The sequence below is a fragment of the Lonchura striata genome, chromosome 18, assembly GCF_046129695.1.
Source record: "Lonchura striata isolate bLonStr1 chromosome 18, bLonStr1.mat, whole genome shotgun sequence".
Lineage (NCBI taxonomy): Eukaryota > Metazoa > Chordata > Aves > Passeriformes > Estrildidae > Lonchura > Lonchura striata.
Window position 1 is genome coordinate 13,816,372 of NC_134620.1, and position 21,969 is coordinate 13,838,340.

At 44.3% G+C, this 21,969-nt stretch overlaps 1 protein-coding gene across 1 annotated transcript in view; it reads left to right on the forward strand.

The window, feature by feature from the left end:
* Positions 1-21,969, forward strand: part of TMEM132B (transmembrane protein 132B) — a 223,336-nt gene that overhangs the window by 60,060 nt on the left and 141,307 nt on the right. Inside the window, exon 2 of the mRNA XM_031506201.2 lies at positions 1,645-2,524. Coding sequence (XP_031362061.1) covers positions 1,645-2,524 — 880 coding nt within the window. The remainder of the gene's footprint in view (positions 1-1,644; positions 2,525-21,969) is intronic.

Sequence of the window (21,969 nt, forward strand, 5' to 3'; positions counted from 1 at the left end):
GATGTTAATGATGAGAGCAAGGCAGGGGACACCCAGCTGGGGCTGTGAAGCTGAGAGGAAACCCTGACCTGATCCCCAGGTGCAGTGGTGAGAGAGGAGATGGTTGGCAGAGCATTTCCTGCTGAGAATTGTTTTTATTTTTGCTGTTTTTGTGTGTTTTTTGCATGTTTATTCATTCCCACAAAGCATATTCCAATGGCTGAAAAACCTCCTTGACACAAGAAAACATACCACAAAAGTAAAGGCAAAAGTGGTGAAATGAGAGGCTTTTAAACAAGTGTAGATAATATCAAACTATGGAAAAACAAATGACCAGAATTTCAACTGAGAATGAGCATGGAGCAAAGTCAAATGGATGAGATTTGGCCTAGAATCTGTCTTTGATAAATGTAGGCTTTAAAAATACACAACCTGAAAAAAAAATAGCTTAAATATTAGAGCTTTTATCTCTGCTAAATCGTGGCTGCAAGTATCTGAGTCATCTGGCTGGAGCAGGTGTAATTGTTTGTGTGCTGTGTATCTGCCCTGCCCAGCCCTGACAAAAAGTGAAATCACTGCTCAGCTCTGGAGAGACAATGAGAGCTCTGACCTTAGCTCTGCCACTGTGCCTTTGTTATCTCTGTGCATTATGGAACTGCTGCCTTGGAATTCCTTGGCTTTCCGTTTGTTTCCTCTGAGGCAGTCCCAGGAGCTCGGATTCAGCTTTTTGTTGGAGTGTAGGAATTGTTAGTTTGAAAGAGCCACTGTTTCTGGTGGGATCACAGCCCAGACTGAATATATCTCACTATTAATTAGAGACCAGCCCAAACCAAAGATGGCTGTTTGATCCCTCCCTCCCTCTGGAATCTTTTCTTTCCTGGGAAAAATCGCTCGGTGCTGGCTGGAGGATTGACCATTGTGTTGTAGAGAAACTTTTGTGGTTTCCAAATGTGTTTTATTCTCCTCAGGAATTAAACCAAAAAATCTTTCTAAGTGTCTGAGAACCTTCTGTGTGTAAAGGATTTCTCCTTCTCTCAAGTTCACTCTTGCCTCTAAATCCATCCCACTGAGACCTCTATCAAACCCATATATTTTTTTGTAAAAAGTTTTGGTTTCAAGAACATGAAGCTTTTATCAGGTTCTCACTGAATTCCAAGCTGCTGACCTGGCAGAATGGATTGGGAGTGATGCAGATGTTCAATCCCCATTGCTTGGTGTGTTAGTGATGGTAGATTAAAGGAAATGTTCATTTTTTACTGCTTAAATGGTTCTGTTTTGCTGCTACTAATATTCAATATGCCAGTTTCTTAGGCACATTGAACAAGGGTGAGGAGAAGTTGAAAGTTTGATCTGATGATAAAAGAAAAATAAAATAGACTGCCAGTGAAAAGTTTGGGAAGTTAGTTTGGGATCTGGCCAATCAATCCTGTCTTGGGGGTACCCAGTCCTTGGTGAATGGCTTTCAAGCAGATAACAGCCTGGGGAAGGTGGAAAGGTTCCAGCCTGAGCTTTGAGCAGAAGTGTTACCCCACGTACCCGTGTCAGATTGTTCCGTAGCTGTGGCCAGCAGCCCTGATCTCCTGTAATCCATTGCTTTTGTCAGAAGCTGAGGGCCGTGCTGAGCAAACATTTGAGTTTCTGTTTCCTTTTCTCTTTGGCCCGCAGTGGTGGAGAGCCGAGGAGGGATCATGGACAGCATCCAGAGATTCTCCAACCTGCCAACGTATCTCCCTGCGAGCGCCCACATCTCCAATGCTGACACGTTCTTCTTCCTCAAGGAGGCCAACCAGGATATCATGAGGAACTCCAGTTTGCAGTCCAGGGTGGATTCATTCTTTATATACAAAGCCAAACAGCCGCCTGTCCTAAATGCCACGTATGGACCCTTCTCTGTTGAACAACCCGTTCCCTTGGACCTCATGCTGACTTCTGCATCTTTTGGTTTCGCAAATAAATTCACTTTTAACTGGAAATTAAAATCCCACATAATCAACAGCTCAATCTATTCCAACAAACCTAAAATACAAACCTTGTTCTACATTGCGGGGAAGGACTGGGATGACTACGACCCTGAGGAGATGCTGCCTTGTGTGAAGATGTTTGCTTTCCTGGAGTCGAGGGAAGTGGTGGCCAGCTGCAGGCTGACAGGCCACCTAGGATTATGTGTTGTGGAGTTGGAATTATCCCCCAGCTGGTTCAGCTCCCCTCCACCCCTGCTTTCAGAGGAAACAGCCTCCCTGGAAGGGATTACTGTGGAGCTCTTCTATAAGCTTTATACAGTGGATGGGGAATGTTCTCCAGAGGATGCAAAATGGGAAAACAATATCCATGCAGGTGAAGAGAATGAGCACCAAGCTTTGTCAGCTATGGAGAGGATTGGTAGCATCGTTGTTTACCCAAATCAAGACAAATTAAAGCAGTCTTCGCTGAGGGTGGATGAAAATATCATTATTCACTTACCACTCAGCCCGGTCAGAGAGGGTGACATTGTGACCTTCCATGTCTTCCTGGCTGATTACTCACTTGCAGACCAGTTTGTATTAAGGTAAGAGAATTTTTTAAGTGTTGTAAGCAAAACAAATAGGGGCAAATCAATGCTGGGTGTAAATCTTTGGTTATATTTAGTGTTTTCTTGAGAGAACTTCTGCATTTACTCTTCAACAGGGAAAAACTATAGATAGTCTTGAATTATCTGTGTAGAAGACACTTTTTGGACCATGGGCATTGATTTTAAAGTATGGGCTATAAATCTTTCTTTGGTTATTTTTTGTTTTAATTCTGTGTGCTTCTAGTCATATTTCTGCCTCTTAAATTCTGCCTCTGTAAGTCAACCAGGGTAACTGCTGTCATGTATTTTGCTAAAGAGTTTGCAGGAGGGTTTTCTATTTCTTTGGTGAAGTTACTTCTGTTTTTATTGACTTTATCATCATCATTTTTCCAAAATCCACGGGCTACATCCTGCACAGGTCAAATGTGGTGAGAACTCTTGCTGCATTGTTCAGAGGGGAGAAAATGAGCTCAGCCTGTGTAGGAATCCCTTGGCACAGCCAAGTTTTGGGGCTAAACTTTGCAAGTTGTCTTCAGTTTTCCTATAAGATCATCCCATCCTGCCTCTTCAAGTTTTTACTGCTAGTTTTGTGGCCCACTTTTGTTTCAAGTTTGGGGACTCTGTTGACCTTTCCTTGTGAATCCGCCTGTAATAAGAGAATTCAGGCATTTCTAACCACCCCGAGGGTTAGTGCTGAGTGTTTGTTACATCCTTAGCTGTCAGACTCTGCGTTCAGAGCTGCAGAGGGACCAAATTCAGAGAGAAATGTGAGCCAGACTGGGGGAATAAAAGGGCCAGAAGGTAATTGGAAAGTGTCATCTGCTGTAAGGCTGCAGACGCTCGGGAAAGAAGGAGCTGCAGCCCGTGCAAGGAAAGCTCAGAGCACATTCCTGCCTTACTTCCAACTTTTTGATCCGAGATGGATGGGAGCAGAACGTGACACGAGTGCACTTTGGGGACAGATGTTGAGAAAACAGACAGCAAGCCTTATGCAGCACTTTCAAATCATTCAGCATTTGTGAAATAGCACATGCATATTAATAAACTTACAGATTGCTGCCTGAATAGGGACAAGGGATTCACAGCACAGTGCTGCTAACGGGGGAAATGTCTGAGAAATATAATGGGGTTTAACCAAACTTTAAAAGGTTTAGGTCGGGAAGGGGCTTCCTTTAAACACAACTTATTCTTGCTTTTCTGTGGATTTACTGTTTTTAATTTGTTAAATATGGATTTGGCCAGGATCCACCGTCAGTGGATGGACTGGCCTCACGGAGCAGTCGGGTTTCAGCAGGCGTGTATTGATCCTCGGTGCTATAGCAGAGAGATTATAGAATTTGCCTAAGGCTCTGCAAGGATTTAACATCAGCTCTTAATTCTCAGGGTTTTGTTCTCTTCCCCACATCACAGATAAAATTCCCTAGGTATTAGAGACAACCTAAGACGAGGATGTTTTCTTTCCACTGGAATTTTAAAAATACCATTTACCTCGTAACAAATGGTGCAAGGGCAGAGTTTGGATATTTCTGCTGGTCAGGAAATAACCAAAAACTTCTTGCAGAGACACTTTTGAAATGCTGTCTTTCAAAAGCAGAATAGGTGCTGGAAGCACTGAGCAAGTGGCTGACCTGGGTTTTCAGGGAAGCAGAAACTGAGGGAGCAGAGAGCTCCCAGGATGATGCACAGGAGCCTGGCTGCTGCTGAGACCTCACCTCGTCCCACAGCCCGTGGGGTTTGCGTGGCTCCAGCTGCCAGCTGCTCTCCCAACATGTGGAACGTCCACCTCAGTGCTCCTGAGCTGCTGGCAAGGCAGGTTTCCATGGGGATTTCCTTCTCTGAAAAGTCTATGGGATCTGTTCATGTCCAGCAAATGTTTCTGGTACAATAAATCAGCATGTTTTACGTGCCCAGAAATATTTCCTTGGAAAATTCACTGTTGGCTCTCTGTAGTCTAGCCTGTCTGGGCTTTTATTTGGCTTTGCTTGCATTGTGCTTTTCATCAGAGAAACTGAAAGTATTTTTATTTACCCCTCAGTTGAATGCTGAGAGGCAGGATGAAATTCTGATGGTGGTTCACCTGCCCTTTAGAATGGGAAGAGTACCTGCAACTGTTGCTGTGATTATTTTGAATGATATATGTTGGCTCCCTGGAGAGATTTTCAGCTGAAGTTTCCATGGAAGGCAGGGAATGTTGCTGAGGGAAATACAAGCACTACAGTGCCTACATCTAATTTATGCAGTTTCCCTCACCAGCTTTCCCTGGATTTCTGCTCAGTGTTAATGTCTGTGAAAACCCAGAAGGTTCTTATATACATAGAATTTCTGTGTGTTATAGCCAGAGCAAAATACATTGAAGTGAATGTTTGCCTTGGGAAATATATTTTTGCCTAATATAACTGATAGTTTTTAATCATATCTGTTGTAAGTGCAGCAGGGTCTGGCTCATATGAGAGGATAGATCAAACCCAAGTCATTCTCAGCACAGCCTTGAGCTCTGACAGGATGCAAAGGAGGAGATATACTCAATTTTATGCACCTCTTTACTGTTTCATGCTGTGTTGCATAGTATTTTATTTTATGCTGGATTTTTCCTAGCAGAACTGACTTCAATTCTCATATGGGAGCTGATTCTTTTTTTGTTTTGGTGAAATCTGTGCTTCTTAAGCAAGCTTGGAAGTGAAAAGCAGTTGGAAGCAGTTCTTTGATTCAGCAATGTGCTGTGCTGAGAGACACCCCCTTGCTGGATCCTCCCAGCCCTGTCACTTCCAGGGTGACACTGCAGCTTGTTTGTAAGCTCCAGCCATCACTTCCAGCCCCTTCCATCAGTCCAAACTGCTTTTGCTTGGCTTGAGCTAAGTCTTGGTTATTTTGGTTCAACAACCTGAATTTCAGGTGGAGTTGGAGCCCTAGTGGTGCTGTGTTTTAAATAAAATATATTTTCTTTTCCTCCTGGAATGCAGGCAGCGTGTGAAGGACACAGATGTGTCAAGGGGCAGAATTGGGGACAGAGTGTGCATTTAGTGCCTTTGCTGTGCCTGCCACTCATATTGCTGCCTTTGTTGACAGATGATCTATACATGTGTGTGATGAAATGCTCGTGACACTGGAGATTAATTTGTGGCCTTGCTGGTCTGATCTGTACTGCAAAATTCACCATCCTGGAAGATAAATTTTGCCCATTATGTTTGGTGGCTTGTCACTAAGCATAGTTTAACTGTAAAGGTAGGTGAAATGGGCTATGTTGCCAAGATTAAACTCTTTTATGGGCCACCTTGTTAAAAAAAAAAAAAAAAAAAAAGGTAAAAATGAAGGACAGCTTTGAGATTCCAGCAGGACTCGTGTGTACTTTAGTGTCACAAATTTTCAGGCACTTTTTGTCCCTTGATGTGCTGGACTATCTCTGTTTCCTTCTTCACTGACAAACTTAGATAAAATGTAGTAAATGGGAAAAGAAAATATGGAAATCGTGACTACAGAAGGGGTAACAGCAACTTCAGTGCTAATTGCTAAACAGAAGAAGTCTCCTGATACATGGAGGAGTTATAAAAGAGACAGGAGAAAACAATTCCTGCTTAACTGGAAGAACAGAAATCTCATCTAATAGCACTGGGAATGGCTTCTATTTCTTGTGTGCTGTTTGTTATTATTTAACTCCATCTTGAGACTCAGAGGATGTATTTAAAAGAAAAATGGGAGTCAATTTGTACAGCAGGAGAACATTTAATGGAATAAATGGACAATTGCCCCTTGGTTATAGGAAAGAAATGAGAACACTCTCTTTAGGAGCAAACAATGGATTTTTGGCCTGTTTTCCAAGTCTCCCCATCCAAACTATCAGTGAGGATGTGCTGCTCATGAAAGCTGAGCATTAACAGCAAATTGTCACACACCAAACGTGGCTCCCCAACAGCAAGGAGCCATCCTTCCTTTGTGCCTGGTCAGAATGGAGCTGGAGACTGGGGAAATTGGAGATTGGAGAAAAAACAGCATTAACAGTGAGGGGCTGAGAGCAGGTCCTGGGTGCCTGGGAAGGGAAATGGGAGCAGCAGTGGCTCAGCATGTGCAGCTGTGGCTGCAGGACCTGTCAGGGACCTCCCTGTCCCTCTGTGCCCTGGCAGCCCCAGGAGAAGGATTATCCACTGCTCCACCCAGAGCAGGACAAAGATTGCTTGGGATTGGGGCATGAACCAGCACAAGATGTAATTAATACCTGCCAGGAAACCCTTCCTGATTATCCTCACTAGGCAAAATGATATTAAGGATTTATATTAATAAACATATATCCATATGGAGGAGGTGATGTCTCCTGCTAAGGAATAAAAATTGCACAGACCATTAAAAGTGACTTAGAAGGCTTCTGTGTTAATAATGAAAGATCTGGAGAAGTCTGAGCAGTCGTCTAGAAGGCCAGAAAAAGATCATTAAGAGGATGTCTCCTGCCAATAGCTGCCAAGAGCAAACAAGGGAAAGAAAACAGAAGGTTTTGGATCCGGAAATGCATAGAAAATGAGAGTACAGGCTGTGGGGAATGCAGCCTGGCTGCCTGTGAGGAGGAGGCTCCACATGGCCTTCATCACTCCTCAGCAAGCTGCTGGGAATGGGAAAGCACTGCCACTGGCATTGTTACTGGGGAGAGAAAGAAATGATTCACTAAACATCATTTTAGGATGAACATTCAGCAGAAATCAAAGTGTTGAGAAAGGAAAAAAATACTCTTCTGAAAGCTGAAATGCTGGTTCTGATTTAGAAATAATCATAGCAATAAGCCATTACTCGTGGCTTGGGAATAATTTGGTTTTTGGCCCAAAATTTTAATAAATCCAGGATGAAATGTTGAAATTTTTGGTTTCTCTTTCCTCTCTAAATGTCCATGGAACTAAATGTAAATATGAACTAGTGATACATAATGTTAATAAAAATATCAAGCACTGCTAAGTCTGGAAATGCCAGATATGTCTGTGCAACCTTACTTATGCACTATTTCATATTCCTCTAGTACAGATTCACACTATATTTTTTTTCTAGAGCTCCTGCTTAATTTGATGCCAATATTGCCTTCCCCCCACTATTTTTTTTTTTTTTTTTTTTTTGTTACTGAATGGGAAAGGACACTTGTATGAGGCCTGGGGGAGCTGTCACCAGAATGGTTTTTTTGGCTTGAATGAACCATTTCTATAAATTCTCTTTCAGGAAAGGTTGAAACATTCTTTTATTTTTCTTATTTTCTGTTTGAGGCCGGCTTGTGGCCCAGACAAATTGGCTGTAGCTGGTGAAAACATGACATGATGGCATGGAGATACAAATTTCACAAGGATGCTGTATGAAGTACTTAGACCCGAATGTCTCTTGGCTGAAGGGAAAAAGGGTTTTTTTTGCCCTGGGAGCTGCTGGCAGTCCATGGTTCTGCTGCATCCATACCCATGAAAACCTGGAAATCATTGTGCCACACTGGCAGCTCCTCTCTCCTCCTCACATGCCTTAAGATAATCTCTGCCCTAGCCACCCTGGAAAGGGAGAAGAAAAGAAACCACCCCCTCATACAGTCTTAAAACCAGCTCAAAATGACCAAAGAAATAACTCCTCCTTAGAGCTGGAGCAATTCTAAAAGCTCAGAAAGCGATGGATCCCCGACAGGGAATAAATGACCCAGTGAATCCTGAAAGAGCCTGCAAGACTACAGTCAATAAAGGTTTTTAATGGAATTTGAGATAAAGGTCAACGATGTGCTGCAATAATCAGCTGTCCATGATCACTGCAAGGCAGAGCAGCAGCTCCAGTGGCAGAGGGAAGCCCTGGGAATTGCTGGATATTGGCTTGGAAGCGCTTCCAGATGGGATTGCAGCCTCGTGGTGATAAAACAGGGCTTTAATTGAGATGTTTCCTGGTGGAAATGGCTGTTGCACTGCTAAAGGGGTCCTGGACGTGTTTGTAAGAGTTGGAGGGGAGGGTGGATCAAAGTGCAGAATTAGATTGATTACAAATATTTAGCCTGTGTGTGCATTCCCACCAGTGTTTTTCACTGAGGAGGTGAAGAGTGTGCCAGTTATTTTTAATTTTTTGTGCTTTGGGAATATTTTATGTGTGTGTTAGAACTCTGAGGACAGCTGGAATGAAACAAGGATCCACTTCCCACTGGAAAAGGTGTTTGGTTTGCCTTGAAAGCTACTTCTCCTTCCATTCAAACCCTGAATTCCAGCACCTCAGCTATCTCATTCATCTGCACCTGTGAGCAGTAAGGATGTGGCAATGTCATGTCAATTCATTTGCTGTATCTCATCTCCAGAGCCATAAATTAGTTAAAAAGAGAGGTAGCTGTGTTTGTTCTGAGCTGCTTGGTGCAGGAGCAGGTGCCTCATGCTGCTCTGCAGGCGGGTTGGTGGTGCTGTGTGTCCCTGGTGGCTCTGCAGCTCGTTTGACAAATGAGGATTGCGAGAGGAGCCCTGGCAAGCTCTTGTCTGCCAGTGTCAGCAGGCATTGCTGTGCTCTGCGAGGGGAGAGGATGTGAAAAGCACTCCCATGGATCTGGAAGGTGCCAATACGCCGTGAGACCTGACACCAGCTCTGCCTTGTTGATGGTAATGGAAAGAGATTTTACATTTCATAATGGGTCGGGTTCTACAAGCTTGTTGTAGGCTGAACCCCTTCTCCAAAGGCTTTGACATGACAGCTCCTGCTAATTACCTGCAGGCAGCTCCTGCAGAGCTCCCTGCTTGCTCAGGGGCTGGTGGGGATGTGCAGGGAGGGCTCTGGCAGGGACAGGCTGTGCCTCACCTGCCCGGGGTGCTGAGCTGCCTGGGACGGGCTGGGACCCCTTTGGATCAGGAGCTGTCGGAATCTGAGCTATTGATGATCCTGAGATGTACAAAGTCTCTGTCTGTCAGCCCCGCTGCCAAAGCAGAAGCCATAATTGGTTTGTGCTGGTTCAAGGTTGTTTATTCTGTTTATCTCTCACATGTTCTGCTGCCCTGCCCAGCTCTGTCCTGCAGGGCAGCGTGTGGGGCTCTGCCCTCAGTGGGATGTTACAAACATTAAATACCAGAAACTCCCTGGGCTGGATTTACAAGATCGTGCCAATATCTGTCACCTACGTTGGACAGTGTGTCCCCAGCCTGAACCAACAGAAAAATGCCAACACCACAGTGAGACATGGAGGGCATGAAGAAGGAGAAAAAGGACAAGACACACCCAATTTCCTCCATCTTGTCCCCTTTGGACCCCTCATCTAGAATCCTAAAATTTTACTTTTGCACCTGTGCCACACTTAATTATTACTTATATCAAACCCTCAGAGCTGGTAATTCATCCTTTAAGACTGAAAACTCTTTTCCATGGGCAGAGATCACAGCCAGTGTCTCTGGGGGCTCTGTCCATGGGGGTTCCTGAGCCCTGCCAGGGTCCCAGGGCAGCCAGAGGGAAGCCCTGGGTTCCCACAATGGAGCTGCATCCCAGGGCCCCAAAGGTTCAGGCTCTGCAGCCAGCCCAGGGCATTGCCACTGCTCTTCTCCAGAACTCGCTTTTGCTGGGGGCTGTCCTGTCTTACCTTTGCTGTGATTAGTGTTGGTGCAGCTCTGAAATGGGAAGGGAAACCACAGAAGATGGAATTAGGAGCCGAGCTGTGCCTGTGAGCAGCCAGCTCTGAGTTGAGTTACCTCTGTTAACGAACACAAAGCTGCCTTGGGGTGACAAAACTGCTTAAATTCACAGTATCACAAAGGGCAATTTAATGTTTTACAGCTGTCTTCCTTTTCTTCATCCATTTCTTTTATTTTTTACCTTGTACTCAGGCTGGAAACACAGGTCAGCAAAGGTTCCTGTCTTTGAGTGATCATTTCAAGTTAGGGGCATGCTGTGGCTCTCTTCAAACTGCATGTCCTCATCAACAAGTCCCTGGTGGGGAGCTTGGGGGGAGCCTTTGTTTTGGACAATATGCTGAGTCGTCCCTGCTTTGTGCTGCCAGACAATGATGGCATTGATCAGCTTCTTGTACAGCTCTTCATTAGCTGGCAGTGCAGTAAATCACAGTCTTGTTTAAACAAGTCAGACACAACAGTTGATGCAGTTACTTCTCCTTCTATTCATTACATTCAGAGTAATGAATAGTATTAAAAGTAGAAAAATGCCACTACTTTGAAATTTCCTTTTTTCCTGAGATGTTTTAGGCCATGTATTACTGTCATTTTATCCTGATAAAAACCAGATTACTCTTCTGTGAAGCTAATGAAGTATTGCTTTGAGTGAGCACATTGATCTCAATTTCTTCGTGATCCCTCTGATGCAACAGAGAGTTGCTTTTGTCCTTGTGTTTACCCATGAGTTTTTGCATGCTCTGATAGAAGAAGGCCAGTGTGATAGTTTGCTGACAGCTTTGGGGAGAAAGGACTCTCAGAAAGAGCAGGAAACCAAATATTGCAAGAAAATTGTCAACATATCTTCTTGTTTTGGGTGCTGCTCCTGCTCCCCATGCAATTTATGTCAATAAAAGTCTCAAAAGAAATGGTTTTGGACAAGGCAGAGCAGGGAGCTGTGCTGTGTGAGGTATTTAATGCTTCAAATAGCTGCCACGTCTGCCTCGGATGCTGTACTCGGCCAGGTTATGAAAGAAATCATATTAACAAAGTTATTGGATCCCAGATGAATCTAAAGAGCTGCAGGAGAAGAAAACAGTGACAAATGAGCCTGCCACTCTGAGGCACAGCAAATGGTGCTTTCAGTGAAAGCTGTTTCACTCCTTGCACCATTCCCTGGCAGCCCTGGAGCACCGCGTGGGCAGCGTGGCTCTCCTCTCCTCTCCTCTCCTCTCCTCTCCTCTCCTCTCCTCTCCTCTCCTCTCCTCTCCTCTCCTCTCCTCTCCTCTCCTCTCCTCTCCTCTCCTCTCCTCTCCTCTCCTCTCCTCTCCTCTCCTCTCCTCTCCTCTCCTCTCCTCTCCTCTCCTCTCCTCTCCTCTCCTCTCCTCTCCTCTCCTCTCCTCTCCTCTCCTCTCCTCTCCTCTCCTCTCCTCTCCTCTCCTCTCCTCTCCTCTCCTCTCCTCTCCTCTCCTCTCCTCTCCTCTCCTCTCCTCTCCTCTCCTCTCCTCTCCTCTCCTCTCCTCTCCTCTCCTCTCCTCTCCTCTCCTCTCCTCTCCTCTCCTCTCCTCTCCTCTCCTCTCCTCTCCTCTCCTCTCCTCTCCTCTCCTCTCCTCTCCTCTCCTCTCCTCTCCTCTCCTCTCCTCTCCTCTCCTCTCCTCTCCTCCACGCTTTCCTTTAAATGGCTCACCAAGACCAAAATGTACCTTGTCTCCCCACCACATCCTTCTGAAAAATCTCCTGCCAAGCAAACTTTCTCAGTTCCTTTTTTTTCCTCATTGTGTGGCCCAACCTTTTGTGGCATTAATGAGTCCTCAAATGCATTTTCACTAAATCCCCATCTCTAATTGTGCTGGTTCTGAAGGACAGCAAGTGGGAAAGGCAGAGAAGCAGAAGTGTGGGATAGGCAATGCCTTGTTCATGAGCTTTCTAAGCATCTGCTCAAGTTAATGAGGGTCTGGGCAAGCAATGTGCCAGGCAGCCACAGGGAGCACACAGATGAGATTTTGATGCAGATCCCCGGTGGAGGATGGTGATAAAATGCACCAAGTGATGCCTGGGGACAGCCTGAAAAGTTTGTTTTGTCCAAGCAGGTAGCAGAGGCTGAGGGAGAAGCAGTAGCAGACTGTGAGAATCTGGACCTGGATCCAAATGCATTGTGAGTTTTGGGTAGTTTTGGACCTGGGAATTTGGCTCTGGCCCATCTCTAATTTAATTTGCCTGGCCAGAGTCTTCTCAGTGTTACCCACAAAAGAGGGGTGATTTAATTGACTTCCTTAGAGCTCCTTAGGATCCGTGCCAGTGAAACGATTTGAATTTGGTTGTGTGAAGGCACACGTGTGTGTGCCAGTGTCCTGGCTTCGTGTTTCTCTGGGAAATTTGTTAGGGACAGTGGCGACCCCGAGTGGGTGGGTGGGCAGGACACAGATGGAGAGGGAACGGTCGTGTTTGGAGCTCTGTTTTAATGACACACAGCAACACCAGCAGAACACTCTTAATTGTGGCATTTCCTGCTGCCATCTCCATAATGTGGTGTAAGTACCTGTGCTCCTCAGCTAAGATGACTTTTGACTCATTTGCCAAAGCTAATAACCCTTTAAAAATAATTTAAACCTTTTCAGAATTATTCCCCTGATGCTCTAGGGACCAGTAGTCCTTTATTTGCCATCGAGCAGCCACAGAATGAATAGCAGTACTGTGGACTCCCTCAAACAGCGACCTTATGTGAGATGTAGCGATTACAGCAATTAAATCCTCTTTGCCAAGGCAACCAGGGCTTTATTTCTAACTGAAGTTACATTTTTTTCCCCAAATGAATCTCTTCTGCATGCATTATTCATTTTTCTTTGGAACATTTAGCCCGAGCAAATTCCACGAGCTCAAATTCAGTATTATTACTTATTAATTATTGTGTTGAGGTAATGTCTAGGACAGACTGCCTCAAGGGGTCAGAGGGCACTGGGTTTCCCCTGCAGCCAAAAGCAGAGTAAGGCCATAAACTTTGTCTCGAGGTGGAGGTTGGAAATTTAACAGCATTTGTAGAACAACTTGTGAGAGTTTGCATTTGCATTTTGCTTGACTCCAAAACCCACGTTGAAGAAGTTTGGGGCATTTTGGACCAGTGGATTCTTAGGCCAGTACATTTTTGACCTTAAATTAAGTGCTTGAAGAAGGTTGGTCATGTCAGCTTAGGCATTTGAAGTCCAGCTGCATTTTGCTCATTGTGGCTCTTGCTTGGAGAAGGGAAGGTCAGTGATCAAAAATAATGGTCAAGGTGCAACATTTTCTTTAACAATTTTGGAAATTCTAGCATAAGATGATCTTTGGAATCCTTTGTTTTTAAAGACATGTGCTACACTCTCCTTTTAAGATTATGTGAGTTCATAGTCTCTTTCTGATATTACATAAATAACCTCTTGATTGACAAGGAAACTAAAATGATTCTGTTTAAATCTGTACTGCTCTCCTAAGAAATCTACATTCATTATTCCTGGGATGACTGAAAGATTTACAATAGTTTATAATCTGGTATCATTTCATTCTTCTTCTTGGTATTATTAATCACCTTGTCATGAAACGTCAGGAGAACTTTGTTCAGCTTGCATGATTTGGGCTGCGAAAGCCATCCTTTAATATTAATGTTTCTTAGGAAATTGGGTAGATATCTTTGCATTCTGGGAACCATAAAATGGATGAATGATGTCCTTTGACTAGGCATTAGATGCTTACAGGCTGCTGAAGCTGAAGAATGGTTGAAAAAGCCCTGCAGCTGCACCAGTGTGGGAGGAAAATGACCTTGCAGAGCAGATGTGGCTCAGGTCAATATTTGTTGTAGGATCTGCAGTCAGGAGTGCCAGGCAGGACGGAGCTTGTGGCTCTCCTGGAGCTCCACCTTGGCCTGGCCACATCAATGGTTGTGTCTCACTGGGGACATGAAAGCAGGTCCCAATTATTTGGTCATTTAAAGATTCTGGGTTGCATTTCCTAAGCCTGGAGGCAGTCAACCAGGATCCTGGCTGGCTTTCAGCTGCAGTAATTACAACTTGCCAGCTCAGATTTTCTCTGCCTCTTAAATCACATCCGCTATTTTTCACTTCCTTTGCTAAACTGCTGTGTCCCCTGTGCTGCTGTTGGTGATAATAGTGCTAATGCTTTGCCTATTTATGCAATGTCACTTTATCTGTAATGTCTCACCGTGTTTGTACAAGAAACGTCTGTCATTGCTTTCATTTTACAAATCACTGTTTTTATTGCTCATCTTCCAGCGATACACCTCAAAGAGCAGATGCTTTCCAAAAGGAGGAAGGCAATGCCCCTCCTACCTTCCAAGTGTTATTTTCCAGTGAGAGGAAAGCTCCCTCTTTGTCCCTTGGGTCTGTTAGCAGGGCAGACGGATTTGGGATGGCCCAGAGAGGTGCTGGATTGTCGGTGGGCGTGGAGGTGCCCCCCAAGGGGGGATGCTGGCAGCCTGGATGTGTCCCTCCATCCCGGCAGGGCTGGGATCCATCCGGACTCAGGCCAGGAGAGGGCAGAGCGGGCTCGTGTCTGGAGCAGGGAGCCTGGAAGAGCTCCGGCAAGGATGCAGGATGCGCCTCGGGGGGACTCAGGTGCCCGGCTGGGAGGGGGAGCATCGCTTGTGATCCCCGCAAAGGACTCAGAGCATCCCCTTGTGAAAAGTTTTTAAAGTTTAATAATAATAAAATGATTATAAAAATAGTAATAATTAGAATAATAATAGTAAAAATTAGAACAATAAAATTGGACAATTGGACAATAAAATAATTGGACAATTACAAGACAATAAAAAGCAAAGAATTAAGGATGTCTTGATGCTCTGAGACACTAAGTCATGAAAAGCATCCCTTGTGAACAAAGGAATAACCTTAAAAGAAACATCCTGTTGCATATTCATATATCTCATACATGGTGCATCAATTCCTTGCAAATTAAGAACTTTTCTGGTTTTTGTCAACTTATTTCCCTTAATCCTGGTGGTTGCATAAAGATGGAGAGAAGGTGGAAGAATGTTTGTGTTTTCTGTAACTCTTTATGGGCCCCAAGTCACTGTCATCTCTGTGTGAAGAGTTTCTTGATTATCTCATATCTTTCTTGAGCTAGTAAAAATTTCCTACATGCAGAGTTTCTATTTCAACATTATGTTGCTACCTAAAACTATATTTAACACACTACTCAAGAGAATTAATACAGCATAACTTTCTAACATTACACATATAATATTCATTGCAACATTTGCGAAAAGCCAATCATAGAATGTGCATTTTTCACACCCTCCCCTAAAGATGCCTCCATGGGGGGATGTTTAGGAGCTGTTCCATCTGTGCAAGCCCTGCAAAGGGCAGAGAGCTGGCAGGGCTGCCCTAGCCAGGAGGGCATCTCTGCAATTTCCTGCCCCAAACTGAAATGCTTGTACTGTGCTTTATTATTTTTTTTCCCCCCTCCCTTCCTTAAACAATTTCTGAGAGCTGTTGCATTTTTTCTTTATGAATCTTCCGTGCCCCATGTGAGCCGGATATTGTAAATGCAAATTCATAAAGCAAATTTCCCTGCTGGTCTGAAGGTTAAGAAGCTCTAAGTGAGATTGTCTCTTTGCAGAACAACTTTCTTTTTCAGACTTGAAAAACAATGGAAATGTAGTTAATGTTCAGCCTGACAGAGTCTTAGCAAACACATTAAGGGTTTCATTTAATAAAATCATATTTCACTTCCATAGACAAGAAGCAGAATAGACTTGAGTCTTTTTTAATGAATAAAGTCCTTAGTAAGGTACTTGGAATCTTTCTTTATGTAAGGCTCATTCTCAGTTTTTTTTTTTTTAGGAGCCAGGAAGATTTAGTGCAGCATTTTCTAAATTGTGTCGTGCTTCCTTTGGAGCAGAATGTAAAGGGAAATGTATCTTAATGTTAAACAGACGTAAAACAAAAATGTGGTTTTTCCCCAAAGAAAAGTTAAACATTTGCAAGAAAAATGTTCTTCACAGCAATTTCAGTTCTGTTAAAAACACATTTACTGTCAGAAAATAATGGTGCTGGATGAGCTTTAATAATAAACCAATTTGTGTGTACCAGGGGAGTGGACTTTTTCAGCCTTTTGTTGTAAGTCATGCTGGAAGGGCTGCCACTGGGCTACAAGAGCACAGATATTTTCACACTGGGATTTGTGTCTGCTTGAATTATGTGAATAACTCCATTGAAGTACAACTGGGAAACAATTCATCATGTGACTTCTTATTAAAACATTGCTTTTTTTTACTCCGTTCAGTGATGTTTGAGCAGCACCATGTATTTTTCTCTCAGATTTCTCTTTTTAATTCTTTTTTTTTTTTTTTTTTTCCTTAAATGCTCTGTGTGCACAGTGCCTCTATTGTACAACCCGGAGCACGTGGCAGCAGACTCCTGATTTCTGGGGAGCTGCCCTGCTGCAGCTCACAAATGCCATTAATGGGCTGCGTGTGAGCAGCATTCCGGGGTCGCACAGTGCTCCCCTTCCCTTCGTGATTTCTTGAGATCAGCACCAAAGCACACAAATTTAAAATTTGCTTTGAGGAAAGCCGAGTGGTGTTTTCTGCCCTGAAATGAGCTGTTACTCTGAGCATTGCTGCCAGCTCGCTTGCTTGGGAGGATATTTGCAGAAATGGAATGTAAAAGTGGTACAAATGCAGCCAAATTGAATACATTTACAGATATAAAAGGCTCGGCTTTTGCAGGCTTGTAAATCTCTTTGGGGTGAGTGTTGCTACAGGACATGTGAAAGCACGATGTGAGCTGCTGCTACTGCAAGGTGAAAAAGAGGAAGTTTATTTTCTGACTCCAGCATTTTTACTTTCCCAAAGGTGCCAGTGGATTGGAGGGTGAAGGTGCCACCTCTCCAATGATATTGGACAAACCACCAGCACATCAAATCTCTCCACCTCTATGGAGGGATGCAAAACAATAGATTGTTTACAGAAAGTTGTGTGAGAAAGTTCTCTACGAGAATGTAAACTCAGAAGGCTTTAGAAAATCCTAAGAATCAGGGCAACAGGGTGAGGACTGTCACTTGGTTAGATTGATGGAGTTTGGTGTAACAGGTCCCTAAACACATCAGCCCTCAGGTGCCACTGCAGCCCGGTGGGCTCGGTGACACCGCTGGTCCCACCCAGCTCCAACACCCGCAGGGTTCTCCTCAGCACAGGTTCCTTTCATCCCCTCTGGACCCCAGTCAGTCATGCTTGGTGACAGCGTGGAAATTGGATTTGTCATCTAGTAATCCCTCAGTGATCGATAATTAGTTGTAATTACGCGCTGTTTAAGAGCTGAGGAGAGAAAATTGAAGTTTGTGGCCAGAGGAGGAAATGAAGAATGGCAGGCACACCAAGGTGTTTGGCATAAGAGAAATGCAGCTAAAGAGCTGAATTTTCACAAAGAGCAGAGTCAAGCTGCCTTCTCCAGCCAGGCCAGGTCACAGGGCTGGAGGGGCAGGAGCGTTTAGGCTGAGCAGGGTAACAGAGACCTTCATGAGCTTGCTGCTCATAAAGTGTCAGAATCTGAGCTATTGATGATTCTGAGATGTAGAAATTCTGTCTGTCAGCCCCGCTGCCAAAGCAGAAGCCATAATTGGTCTGTGCTGGTTTCCAGGTTGTTTATTCTGTTTATCTCTCACATGTTCTGCTGCCCTGCCCAGCTCTGTCCTGCAGGGCAGCGTGTGGGGCTCTGCCCTCAGTGGGATGTGACAAACATTAAATACCAGAAACTCCCTGGGCTGCATTTACAAGAACGTGCCAATATCTGTCACCTACATTGGGCAGTGTGTCCCCAGCCTGAACCAACAGAAAAATGCCAACACCACAGTGAGACATGGAGGGCATGAAGAAGGAGAAAAAGGACAAGGCACACCCAATTTCCTCCATCTTGTCCCCTTTGGACCCCTCATCTAGAATCCTAAAATTTGACTTTTGCACCCGTGCCACACTTAATTATGACTCATATCAAACCCTCAGAGCTGGTAATTCATGCTGTAAGATTGAAAACTCTTTTCCATGGGCAGAGATCACAGCCAGTGTCTCTGGGGCTCTGTCCAGGGGGGTTCCTGACCCCTGCCAGGGTCCCAGACCTGCCAGAGCAGCCAGAGGGATGCCCTGGGTTCCCACAATAAAGCATCAGGACTTGGACAACAAGGAAGTTTGCTTTTGTTTGTAGTCTCCTAGAAATGTGCCCAGTGTGAAATGTCACAAGCTGTTATTTGTGAAGTGTTCTTTGAAACTTCTCCTGTGTTTGTAATCAGAGTCCTTCCCCCACCTCAGTTTGAATTTTTGTCCAATCTAGGAGAAGCTGGAGTCCTTGAGTGTTCACTCATGGGACTGTGCCACTCCAAAAAGGTACAGCCCAGACACGTGGTTTGGTTTCAGATGGATGAGGAAAGGTCTTCCTTCTCTTCTTTTTGCTTTCTTCTCTGTTCCAAAGAGCACAACAGCTCACGTTTCCAGACGGGCAGGAATGTTATTCCAGATGTCTCTGAAAATCTAGTTGTGTCTGTCCTGGGATTTCTGTACCAGCTTTGCAGTTAAATCTGTAATTCCTCTCAGTCACAGAGCCAGAGAGGGTCTGTGTTGCTTTGGAGTTATACCCATGGGTGACTGCCTCGTGTGACTGATTGTCACTCTCCAAATAGACATGCAAAATGAAACTCTTTAGCTGCAGGAGGTGGGAGTGAAGGAGCTGGAGCAGACCTATTACCCAGTGGTATGTGAGAAAGAGCCAGCAAAATTTATGGTTTCTGAAGGAGCAGTATATTTTTAAGCTTCTTGTATTCCTACACTTCACAGTCCAGATTAGCAGATTGTTGACAGCTCCATGATATATTTGCTGTCACCTGGCTGGGGTCCGAAGCAAGTGATAAATTTTTAGTTTGAATGAGCTCGTGTGACATGCAGTGACAGATATATTTTTTGTTACTACAAGTATGTAGCGTGTCCTGTGCTTGGGGAGACTTTGGTGCTATTCTTGCTGTGGTCATGAGTGATTTGCTTGTTTTCCTTGTGCTTCTGCTTCAGCATCCAAGAAAAGGTGGGGAAAATGACACATTCCTCATTTGCTGTGATGGCTCTTTCTTTTTCTGCCGTGTTGTATCCTTGACACAGGCTGGGATCATCATCTTTGGGTTCAGCAGAGCCCATCTGCTGGCAGGAGGGAGCAAGTGGAAAAGAATTCAGCATTTCCAGTTGCTCTTGCTGAATTTCACTTAGCTTGGATATGTGTCACGGGAATGTACATGCAAAAAACTTGGGGTATTTTTGAAGTGATACTACTATACTTTGGGAAGCTACACTCCCAAAATACACATTCAAGAGAGGAGAAGGGGCAGCAGGAATCAGTTTTGTCTTCACGTGACTGAACTCTTGGAGGAGCCGAATTTACAGATTCTGGTTTTGGGTAAAACCTTGGTGCTGCGTATTGGTGAGCTCTATTCTGACAAAGTTTCAGGGTAGAATAGCAAAGAAAAAAATGTGAATGTACATAATTAAAATGCCTACTTTAGACTTCATGTCATATTTTTAACACTAAATTGGTGTTAAGGAGTTCAGCTTTCCTGGAGAGTTTTCCTGATATTTTAAACCCTGGATACTTCCAGAGAGCAAGAGATCTGGTGGCAACAGTCCCTCAAATTATAGGGCCTGTGCCATTTTTACATACCTTGGGGTGAAGAGTATGAAAATTAATGGATCGTAGGGATTAATATTGTTTCTTTAAGTGTAAGTTAAATATTTTTGGAACAAAAGAATTATCCAGGTCCATAAACCAAGTTTACTTTGAAACAGATGGTAGAGACTGAGAGGGGTCAAGAGGCAGGGAAGCTGCATCTTCCCATATCAAGGAAATGTTTTGCTTTTGTGCTGGCAGAGCAAGGGATTAAACCTAGGCAAGAAATTTAAGAGTTGTGTCTACTCCTCAATGCCTGGAGAGGGGTCACAGGTGGAGCTGACGTTGCCTGCTTCAGTGAGGCTGTGTTTGATGGGCACACCAGGATCCGTGTCCAGCCCAGGAGCATCTCCTGCCTGGCTCTGAGCCTGCCCCCGTGACAGTTCTCTGCTGCTTGCTTCCTGCTCAGCTCCTCCAGCAAGGGTGGAGACGCTGTCTGAAACATCTCCAAAACTCTGATGTGCTTAGACATCAAAAGTGGAAGGTGCACCTCTCTCATGTGACTGCCTGCCTTAGAGGGGAGAGCATATGCACAGCAAATGGACACTTACATAACCCTATTAGCTTCTGCTGGCTGATTTCAACTGTTGGTTTGCCACGGGGAGCTGGAGGAGAAGAATTAGGTAATATAAATAGAAAGATGACATCCTCCAAAAGAGCACCATTCAGCACATATTGCTGGCTGGCCTCATGGCTCAGAGCTGATAAGCAAATTTGGCCTGAATCCTGTTGCAGCATTTGATGATGGCACCAGCAGGGCAGAATTGGCAATATCAGCAGAGGTGGACGCTGTGGATGTGATCCCTGCCATCCCTGCCCGCAGCGCTGACTGCAGGAGCTGCTCTCTGTGGCAGAAACCTGGGGCGAAATTAATTGTGATTAATTTTGATTACAGACCATTCTCTTTGAAGTGACTCTCCAGATGAATTTGTCCCATGCGTACTTTAAAGGGCAAGTTGCTCACAAGTGCTTCTGCTAATGCATCCTCCAGGTTTATTTCAGATATCCTTTTTTTCTTTCAGCAATTGGTTCCTGGTGCAAATGCAGACACTTTGCATTAATTCCCTGCAGGGCTTCTATGCCATATTTTTAGGCTTCTGAGTGGCATTGTGGAAAACATGAAAGCATTATGGTAATGATCAAGGCAAATTCTTGTGTTCTTTATTCAAATATGAGTTAGGAGAAAAAACCTGTGATGCTTAATCATGCAAAAATCCTCCTAAGAGCTCATTTAAGTGAGGGTTTGAGTGGGGACCTCAAAATTTGGCCCCTAGTGCATGATGGATTTTAACAACAGCGAGGTAATGATTAGGTGGAAGAATGTAAGTACAAGTGGTTGAAGTGCTGGCATGGAAAAAGAGTGAAGAGCATTGTCCATTCAACACCACAAGGAGCTGTTGCATATTATTATATTTAATGAAAAGGAAAGTACAATGAATGCACTTTAAAGTGAATCCCCCCCCCTGTTCTTTTCATTTGTTTGGGAATATTCTGTGGGACTGACTGAAGGCTTTGTCTGGTCTGGCAGGAGCCCCTCAGCTGCCTAATGGCAGTGCAGAAAGTGTGGCACAGCACCTTTTCTTACTTATTTACTGCTCAAAAGGAGTGCTTACAGAAAGCTGTGCTTTGCCCCCACTTCAAGAAAAGCCACCTGTGCTTCACTCCTTGTGGTCTTCTGAAAGCTCTTGTAATGGGAAGCATTTCTCACTACGAACAAACAGCCAAATGTGTTTGAAATGGAAAATTTCTGATTGAAATGGGCATCTCAAAGCTTCCAGCTGCTGGCGACCGTATGGCAAAACAATTGCAACGTTTGCAATCTCTTTGCAGAAGCTGCTTATCTAACAATCAGAACAGCTTTAAATATTTATTTGAAACTGGTTGGTTTCAAGTATTGAAGAGCACTATTTTTTCCCCCTCTTTGCCTATTTAAACCAGGGTCACGAGTGCTCAAGGTGGGTCACGTCAGGGCCTTGCAGGTCTCTGCAGAGAAGAGAGGGAGAGGAATTTGGAAATGCTTGGGCTCCCTTGGAAGCTGTATTTTGAAGACCTTTCCAAACAAATGTGAAGATTTCGAGGAGGGATCAGGAGCAGAGCAAAACTCCCCAGATGTTTTTCCATTCATCAGTAGAGATTGAGAGGGGCAGGAAGCTCTGAGGCTTCCTGCCATGGGCAAAACTTGAAT